The following is a 10,000-nucleotide window of genomic DNA, read 5'->3' as shown; positions in this document are numbered from 1 at the left end:
ACAGAGACTGAAACATCACGTCTCTCTGTGCCTCTGAACTAAACTCCAGCAGCTCCTCACTCTCTCATCACTTTCTCTGCTTAAGTTTCCTGAGACCAGATCAGATCAATTCACTCCCGCTCCTTTTACAGTGACCTTTAACCTCCTTAAACTCTTTACATCACAGAACAGCTCCACACACATCCACCCTCACATCTACATCTCTGACCTGGAGAGATATGTAATGGAAAACACTAGGGGGAGAGAGAGAGAGGGAGAAAGAGAGGACAGAGAGAGAGGGGGGACAGAGAGAGAGAGAGAGGGGAAGAGAGAGGAAAAGAGAGAGGGGGGGGGGGAGATAGAGAGAGAGAGGCAGAGAGAGAGGGAGAGAGAGAGGGGGGGAGAGATAGAGAGAGAGAGGTAGAGAGAGAGGGAGAGAGAGAGGGGGGAGAGATAGAGAGAGAGAGGTACAGAGAGAGGGAGAGAGAGAGGGAGAGAGAGAGGGGGAGAGATAGAGAGAGAGAGGGAGAGAGAGAGGTAGAGAGAGAGGGAGAGAGAGAGGGGGGAGAGAGAGAGAGAGAGGTAGAGAGAGAGGTAGAGAGAGAGGGAGAGAGAGAGGGAGAGAGAGGTAGAGGGAGAGAGAGGTATAGAGAGAGGGAGAGAGAGAGGGAGAGAGAGGTAGAGGGAGAGAGAGAGGGAGAGAGAGAGGGAGAGAGAGGTAGAGGGAGAGAGAGAGGGAGAGAGAGAGGGAGAGAGAGGTAGAGGAAGAGAGAGGTATAGAGAGAGGGAGAGAGAGAGGGAGAGAGAGGTAGAGGGAGAGAGAGAGGGAGAGAGAGAGGGAGAGAGAGGTAGAGGAAGAGAGAGGTATAGAGAGAGGGAGAGAGAGAGGTGTTAATTCTTTCAGTGTGTTGAATTTCACTAAATCAGTAAATAATGTTAGTGAACAGAACCTGAACATTAAGTCAGTTCAGTTTAACATGTAGCATGTGATATTAAACCCACTGCACACTTGTTAAACACACATCGTTCATCAGCATTACTTTGTATATACCGCACACACGCACACACACACACACACACACACACACACACACACACTTACCTGCGTTGTTTATCGTCCCCTGTCTGTGAATCTGCTCTCCTCTGGATTACGTTTCAAGTCTTCCTGTAAATCCTGTAAAATGTGTGTGTGAGTGTGTGTGTGTGTGTGTGTGAGTGTGTGTGAGTGTGTGTGAGTGTGTGTGAGTTGGTTTCAGACTTGATAATGACCACCTCTAGGTTGTATATGTGTGAATGAAGGTTTGGGCCACAGACTGCAAAGTAGCCAAGTGAGTTTAACTGGATACACCAGTGTGTGTGTGTGTGTGTGTGTGTGTGTGTGTGTGTGTGTGTGAGTGTGTGTGTGTGTGTGTGTGTGTGTGTGTGTGTGTGTGTGTGTGTGTGAGTGAGTGTGTGTGTGTGTGTGAGAGTGTGTGTGTGTGTGTGTGTGTGAGTGTGTATGGGTGTAAGTGTGTGTGTGTGTGTGTGTGTGTGAGAGTGTGTGTGTGTGTGAGTGTGTGTGTGTGTGTGTGTGTGTGTGTGTGTGTGTGTGTGTGTGTGAGTGTGTATGGGTGTGAGTGTGTGTGTGTGTGTGTGTGAGTGTGTTTGCTGAATCAAGTTAAAACCAGTGTTTTGCAATTCCAAACAGCTGTAGATTTTCTTACTTTAGTGTGGTGTTTATGTGGACTATATAGCGTACTTGGTTTGGGACACGCCCACAGTGAACCAATGATGGAGGTTATGTTCACTGTAAAACATTGTTGTAAATCTTGCAGTATTTAACTGGTATCTTGGGGTTCAGCACATGTTCACCACAGACATATCTCAAACCACACAAATGAGCTGAAGCTAGCTCATAACTGTCAGCACTGGAAAAGGGAGACATGTTTTTCTTCTTTTTCTCAGCCACTGAGGGGGAAATGAGGTGACAGTAATGTTCACACACTTCTGTTCCAAAGGAACTCTATTAGCACTTGTTGCAGTTCACATTTCTGACCACTAGGTGGAAGACAATGTATCTGTCACGGTTTCCCCTTTAAGCAGCGCGCTGGAGAGCATGTGGGCGCGCGTGCACGAGCAAGGTGCACGAGCACCTGCTTTCCTTTGTTGACAATCGTGACATTGTGTACATTGGACACATGCTTTTTGTTGTTTCTGTTATGTCTCCTCCCTGTTCTGTCATTGGCTATTATTTCACGTGTATCTAGATTACTGTCAGCCATCAGCAATTGACGCTGATTATGTTTGTATATATGCCACGCGCCCCCCAGCACACGGTGCGGAATATTAGATTAGATTAGATAAGTTTAGTTTAGATTCGATTCGTTACCATAGATAGTCATAGTCATAGTTAATATCCATGTTAGGTTCCTTGTTAGAGTTATTTAGGTTAAACATTAGATTTAGTCCACGCTGGTTTCTGCGCTCCCAGTCCCTCGCTATTGTTTATGTTTCTTGTTTTGTATTTTGACCCTGTTTTCCGTGACCACGACATTGATTCCTGCCTTGCCCAGTTTATGCCTGTTTGCCAATCGCCTGACCTTTGCATGTTTCTGGATTACGTTTGTGGATTACGATTTGGATTTACCTGCCTGTGTCTTTCTTCAATAAAACTGTAAAATTGCATTTGCATCCATCCCTATCTTCGTTATGTCTCGAGACGTGACAGAGTATTCCGCCTACAATGGGAAGCATCAGATCGCCAAGATGGAGAACTGGGGCGTCAGGATGCCACCGATGATCATGGAATACTTTGCTACACTACGCCAACAGGAGGAGGATTACCAAGCGGCGCTACAAAACCAACAGGTTGCCAGGAATTATCTGGGCTTCAACTTACCTCCTATGTTCACAGAGGACTACGCCTCGCCACGCCAACAGGAGGAGGAGTCCGGGTAAAAGGGGGAGTCTGTGGTCAGGCTAGTACCATCTCCCACCCTCCCTCCCCTATTATGGATCTAGTTCGTCAAACGGACTCAGCGGAGAAAGAAAGTCAGCCCCCCTGCTCGTCTGAGGATGCTGTTCAGATTTTTGGTTCAGCTGAGGAGGCCGCTCAGTCACCCCGGTTGGCTGAAGATGTTGCTCCGTGTCCTGACATACCCAAGTACTCCCCTCTGTTCAACAACCCCGCACACAACACTGCTGTGCTTGCCAGTTCAGCTGAGGTCGTCGCTCTGCCTTCATGTTCAGCTGAGGAGGTCGCTTTGCCTTCATGCTCTGCTGAGGACGTCGCTCTGCCTTCCTGCTCTGCTGAGGACGCCGCTCTGTTTGCCTGCACCGCTGAGGACGCCGCTCCGCCTTCCTGCTCGGCTGAGGAAGTCGCTCTGCCTTCCTGCTCGGCTGAGGTCGTCGCTCTGCCATCCTGCTCAGCTGAGGACGTCGCTTTGCCTCCATATTCCGCTGAAGACGTTGTTCCTCTTCTTTGCTGAGCGTCCTCCACGGAGGACAGCGTTCCCCCCTCATGCTCCGCGGAGAGCATCGTTCATCCCTTTGGCCTCGCGGAGAACCTCACTACTCTCCCTGGCCTCACGGAGAACCTCGCTCCCCTCTATGGCCTCACAGAAATCTTTGAGCTTCCCTTGGGTCTCGCGGAGAACATCGCTCCCCTCTCCTGTCCCACTGAGGAAGCTGTCCCGCTGCCCTGTCCTGCTGAGGAAGCTATCCTGCTCTCCTGTCCTGCAGAGGAAGTTCTCCCTCTGTCCTGCCACGCAGGCGTCGCTCAGCTTTCCTGCTCCGCCGAGGACGTCACTCCGCTTTCCTGCTCTGCTGAGGACATCCCTCTGCTGTCCTGCAGTGCTGAGTATGTCCCTCTGCTTTCTTGCACTGCTGAGTATGTCCCTCTGCTTTCTTGCACTGCTGAGTACAACGCTCTGTTTCCCTGCTCCACCGAGGACATCGCTCTGCTTTCCTGCTCCGCCGAGGACGTCGCTCCGCTTTTCTGCTCCACCGAGGACCTCACTCCGATTTCCAGTTCTGCCAAGGACGTCGCTCTGTTTTCCTGTTCAGCCGAGGACATCACTCCAATTTCCTGTTCTGCCAAGGACGTTGCTCCATTTTTCTATTCTGCCGAGGATGCCGCACGGTCTCCTGGTTCAGCTAGGGACATTTTGCCCAGGGCAAATGGAGGTGGATGTGCGGGGGGGGGGCGGGGGGGGGGGGGGGCGGGTGTCACGGCTGACCCCTTTAAGCAGCGCGCTGGAGAGCATGTGGGCACACGTGCACGAGCAAGGTGCTTTTCGTTTGTTGACAATCGTGACATTGTGTACATTGTGCACGTGCTTTTTGTTATGTTTCTGTTATGTCTCCTCCCTGTTCTGTCATTGGCTGTTATTTCACGTGTGTCTGAATTGGTGTCAGCCGTCAGCAATTGTCGCTGATTATGTTTGTATATATGCCACACGCCTCCAAGCAGACGGCGCGGAATATTAGATTAGATTAGATAAGTTTAGTTTAGATTCGATTCGTTACCATAGATAGTCATAGTCATAGTTAATATCCATGTTAGGTTCCTTGTTAGAGTTATTTAGGTTAAATATTAGATTTAGTCCACGCTGGTTTCTCCGCTCCCAGTCCCTCGCTATTGTTTATGTTTCTTGTTTTGCATCTCAACCCTGTTTTCCGTGACCACGACAATGTTCATGCCTTGCGCAGATTATGACTGTTTGCCGATCGCCTGACCTTTCATGTTTCTGGATTATGTTTGTGGATTACAATTTGGATTTACCTGCCTGTGTTTCTCTTCAATAAAACTGTAAAACTGCATTTGCATCCGTCCCTATCTTCGTTACGTCTCGAGACTAAATGACGATGTGAGCACGTTGTGATTACACAACATCAAAGAAACGTTAGCAGATCAACTGAACATCAGCTTCTATCAGTCATATAGCAACTGATATTTACATCTAGACGTGTTAAACAACTTGGCATTTTTGGTGGCAGACCCCCCAATTTTTAGGTGAGCAAAATATATTGGAACAGATCGTCTTAAAGTAAATAACACTTAATATTTGGAGGCATATCCCCTTTTTGCAATAACTGCATCAAGCCTGCGACTCACTGACATCACCAAACTGTTGGTTTCTTCTTTGTGATGATTTTCCAGCTTTTACCGCAGCTTCTTTCAGTTGTTGGATTTAGTCTCCTCTTCAGGAGGTGAAATGCTGATCAGTTAAGTTAAGGTAATGTGATTGACTTGGCCAGTTTAAAATCTTCCACTTTTCCTTTGTTGAGTTCCTTGTGCTTCCAGTGTTTATCTTTCCTTCTTGTTTCAGTGTGTGAGCTAGATAAGGCTCCTTGACCAGCACCTTAATTGCATCCCCTCCCAAATGGTCTAAATGCCCCCTAACCCCCAGCCCAGTCAGGCCATCCCTTCAGCCTCCCCTGCTCCCTGTCCCAGCCCTATGGCTTCCATGGTGTGCATGTTCCATACCCTGAAACCTACACAGTTGATTTAGAGAAATCATTTCTCCTCCAATGCAACTTATGTTTGGCCAGTGCCTGCTGACATATGCCATCAATGAAGCCAAGGTCTCCTACATAATGGGGCTGCTAAGGGGAGATGACTTGGCCTGGGTTGTGACAGCCAGCCCCTGTGTCCTCCTTCAACATTAAGCTACAGAGGGTGTTTGACTACCCCGTCCAATTGAAGGAGGCTGCCAAATGTCTGTTCTCCCTTTGCTAGTGGTCCCACATTGTGGCAGAATATTCTGGACTTCCGCATCCTGGCCACTGAGTGTAGCTGGAATGAGGCAGCACTCCAGGGGGTGTTCCTGAGTGAGCTCAACGAACAGGTGTAGGATGAACTGGCCCCTAAGGATGAGTCAGACACCCTCGACTTGCTGATCTCCCTCACCATTAGGCTGGACCACCACATGTGAGAAGGGTGTAGGGAGAGAACCAGCCTCGCTCCTCGCTTGCCCTCCATCTGCCCTCCATCTCAATGGACACCACCTCCACTGGCCTTGGCCCCCTGACCTCTCAACCATGCCCTCTGAGTACCCTGACCTGGGAGAGGGTTTTGGCAAGGACAAAACCCTTCTTTTTCATGTCCAAGAAAGACCATTTCCTCTTTCCTTGTATTGATTACCAGAGCTTGAACAGCATCACTGTTAAAAATAAGTAACCCCTGCCTCTCCTCAGCTTGGTGTTTGAGCCACTCTATAGGGCCACTATCTTTACCAAGTTATACCTGTGAAATGCATACCACCTGGTCAGGATCAGAGATGGGGATAAGTGAAAGACGGTGTTTAACACACTCCTGGGCCACTTCCAGTACTTGGTCATGCCCTTTGGCCTCACCAATGCCCCAGCAGTGTTCCACGCCCTGGTGAATGATGTCCACAGAGACTTTCTGAATTGCTTTGTTTTTGTGTATATAGATGATATCTTGATCTTTTCTCGCACCCCCACTGAGCACATCCTCCATGTCCGTCAGGTCCTGCAATGGCTGCTAGAGAATCACCTGCTTGTGAAAAGCGGAAAAGCTGGTGGTTGAAGAGCCAGTGGGTGCAGGCTGATTCCGAGAAGATTCTGGCCATCACCAAGTGGCCCAGACACACCACCCTGAAGCTACAATGGTTCCTGGGGTTTGCTAACTTTTACTGCTGCTTCATTAGGGACTAGGCACTCCTCCCCATTCGCGTGTAACCCCGGTTCCAGTTGCATGTTAGGTCTTTTGATGTGACACTACATCTGGTTTTTCATCTCTACTTGCTCAGTGTGCACCAGAGGTGCAGACCTGTTGGACTGCATTGTCCCTTGCTAGGTCCCAGCTGCCCCTGGTCCCACATTGCCTTGGACTTGCAATGGTCTGTTGGAACAGGCCAATCAGGAGTTGGAAGCAGTGCTTTGATGTGTCACAGCCAGATATCCCTCAACCTGGAGCTCCCAGCTATCCTGAATCGAGTACGGACACAAATCCCTGTTCAAAGCTAGCACTGGTATGTCACCCCTTCAAGTATTCTCTAATAGAGAGAGAGAAATAGATAATTAGGTTATGCTAATTTTCCCATTATGGTTAAGGACAATGTCCTTTGTGTGCAGAGTGCAAGCAACGACTCAGGCAAGACTAGCTATGACAGCATAACTAAAAGGGAGAACCAGAAGGTAACACAGTCATAAAGCGGCCAGCCACTCCACCATAAACAAAATGAGTTTGAGTGGGGGGCGACAGTATCCAACATCCCAGTTCACCACTACACTCTATGCCTGTGAGCCTCTAGATCTGCTCCTTTAATTAAGAAAAAAACTATTCACAAACGTCTTGACTAAACAAATATTTTTTCAGCCTGGAAGTAAACACTGTGTCTGAGTCCCGAACACTAATTGGAAGACTGTTCCATAACTGTGGGGCTTTGTAAGAGAAAGCTCTTCCCCCTGCTGTAGCCTTCACTATTCCATTCACCAACAAATAGCCTGCATCTTTTGAATGAAGAAGGCGTGGTGGATCATAAAAAGCCAAAGTCTGCTCAGGTACTGTCATTACACTAATCTAGTCTACAGGTGACGAATGCATGAACTAATATTTCTGCATCATGGAGTGACATTATATTTCTTATCTTAGAAATATTTCTGAGATGAAAGAAGACTAACCTAGTTCTATTATCTACATGAGCATCAAATGATAGACTGGAGTCAATAATCACTCCAAGGTCTTTTACTGCTGCACATGATGAGACAGAATGTCCATCCAGAGTAACCATGAGATCAGAAAGATTACTTCTAGCTACACGTGGTCCTAATACAAGTTCTTCTGTCTTATCAGAATTAAATAAAAGGAAGTTAATAATCATCCAACGTCTAATGTCCTTTACACGTTCCTCAACTTTACTAAGCTGCTGTCTGTCCTCTGGCTTCACTGAAACATACAGCTGTGTATCATCAGCATAACAGTGGAAGATAATTCCATGTTTACGAATAATTTGACCTAGGGGTAGCATATATATGGTATAAAGCAGTGGGCCTAAAACAGAATCTTGTGGAACAGCAAACTTTACCTCAGTATGCATAGAGAAGTCTCCATTTACATCTACGAACTGATAACTCAAATAAGACCAGTGCTGTCTCTGTGCTAATTATGAGGTCTAAATCCTGACTGGTACATTTCATGAATGTTGTTCCTATGTAGGTACGAGCATAGCTGCTGTGCTACAACCTTTTCTAAGACCTTGTCTTGGAGATAAAGGGGAGATTTGATATTACCCTATAGCTGGACAGTTGACAGGGGTCGAGGTCAGTTTTTTTAATCAGGGGTTTTATTGTTCCAACTCCTCCACATGTACATACTAAACCACATAGTGAAACAAAACTAGCACTAGATACACTGGAGTCAGGGTAAACTACACAGGTTTTACCATCAGTATCTACAGTTGTCCTTGGTCTGCAGCATTGTGGTCGACATAGCCGTTGTTCCTGCAGGACCAGGTGTTTCAGGATGTAGCACGACCCATGTGTGGGTATTGGAAATATATCCAGCACTGAAAGCTGACCACAGCGAACATTAACACTATAGCGATCGCGCTCCAGATAGGGATGAGTGACGGTTTCCCAGCTGGTAAAGAGAACAGGAAAACAGATTGCAAGTTTGTATGATTATATGATAATGTAAGATCATGTAAAATAAATAAATAAAGCAAATCACAGATTATACATAGACAACATGAGCCTGGTAACCATACACAAAATTCAAAATTCAATATGATTTCAATACAGTGGTGCCTTCATACGATACATTTTCCATCCAGAAACATAAACAGTGACTGAATATGCATGTTAAATTTCCATTTTCAATTAATTACAACATTCAGCATTATAAACTTACAATAACTGGAACATAATAGTGACACAGTGTTTGTGCAATCCATTCAGACTCTTAGGTCATATAACATGACAAAAGCTGTTCATTAGAATGGAACAACGTTATACACGGTTAATTAAACATTAGCTCTCTGGCCAGTCTTTCACGGATGTGCAGGGTTACCAGTAACATTTCCACCCCAACAACATCCCAGAACCCACACAAAAAGCCATGAAGCTAACCCACAAGGTTCAGGCACTGGTAAAGAGAGATGCATGTGGTGGTGAAGCAGGAGCTGAGCTGGGGGCGAAAGACAAATTACTCTGTTTACTGAGCAATCTACATCCCTGTCCTCACCTAACCACCACAAGCTATCGGGAATCCCTGACGGGACCTACAAGGACTCTTCTGGAGATCAGAGGGGCTACATACTCTGTAGTTAGGCATAGTTAATGCTAATTATTTAGTTTAAACATTAATATGCATTTTATGTGTACCCCTGACCATCACACCCATATGTACTTGTTGAACATCCCATTCCAGATTTATTCCACCTTCACATTTATAATAAGATCCACTCATCTGGGAAGGCTTTCCACTAAATTTTAGAGCATGATTTTGGGGGCTAGCCCTACTAGCCTCTTGAGAGGTGCCACCACCAGTGTCGCTAGTGCTAATGCTAGCCGTATTACATGTTTACAGGTGTAATTACAGACTCACAGTGTACAGTGATGGTGACTGGTTGTGATGGGAACACGAGCAGATGTTGGTCCAGATTCAGCACAGCTGCACACTGATACTGAACTCCAGCGTCCTCACGGCTGGGTGTGACGGTTAGATTCACTGTCTTGTTAACACTCTGCATCTCATTTACCAAGTCTGGGAAGGACGTGTGAGTGAATCGTGTGAAAGTGTTGTCTTGCTTGGGATCCGCTCTGCTCCAGTGCACACTGAGGTTACCTCCAGGTCCGACGTTCTCAATCTCACACCTCAGCTCTGTCTGATCTCCCTCTGCCACCACATCAGACACAGAGTTCAGTGTAACCCTGTCTGGCCTCTCTGTAAACACACACACACACTTTAAATGACACGGTGTTCATTAATAATCGAATCCTCCACTCAGTGCATGACTCTTCATGATGTGATGAGATGAACGGACCAGAGGGAGTCCCAGCAGAGTAAACCGTG

General features: G+C 46.9%; 2 protein-coding genes across 8 annotated transcripts in view; both read right to left on the bottom strand.

Moving 5' to 3' along the window:
• LOC108257017 (E3 ubiquitin-protein ligase TRIM11) overlaps positions 1-1,464 on the bottom strand; it is a 17,820-nt gene extending 16,356 nt beyond the window's left edge. For 3 of the 6 annotated variants that reach the window (XM_053675443.1, XM_053675446.1, XM_053675447.1), the window contains exon 1: positions 1,082-1,463. The gene's annotated coding sequence lies outside the window, so the exon portion shown is untranslated. Of the gene's footprint in view, positions 234-1,081 lie in introns of all 6 variants that reach the window. The other 3 variants (XM_053675444.1, XM_053675445.1, XM_053675448.1) reach the window with 3 other exon arrangements.
• Positions 1,465-4,219: 2,755 nt separating this feature from the next.
• LOC108257178 (uncharacterized) overlaps positions 4,220-10,000 on the bottom strand; it is a 9,856-nt gene continuing 4,075 nt past the window's right edge. The window contains exons 3-5 of one of the 2 annotated variants that reach the window (XR_008393408.1): positions 9,533-9,871; positions 8,370-8,566; positions 4,220-6,980 (exon numbers count right to left, since the gene is read on the bottom strand). Coding sequence is in view for 1 of the 2 variants with exons in the window: in XM_017454699.3 (XP_017310188.1) it covers positions 8,445-8,566; positions 9,533-9,871 (461 nt within the window). In the remaining variant the exon portion in view is untranslated. Of the gene's footprint in view, positions 6,981-8,268; positions 8,567-9,532; positions 9,872-10,000 lie in introns of those variants that run through there. The other variant, XM_017454699.3, reaches the window with a different exon arrangement.

This window comes from Ictalurus punctatus, chromosome 24 (genome assembly GCF_001660625.3).
Source record: "Ictalurus punctatus breed USDA103 chromosome 24, Coco_2.0, whole genome shotgun sequence".
In the NCBI taxonomy this organism is placed as follows: Eukaryota; Metazoa; Chordata; class Actinopteri; order Siluriformes; family Ictaluridae; genus Ictalurus; species Ictalurus punctatus.
This window is presented reverse-complemented; position numbering and strand designations above follow the sequence as displayed.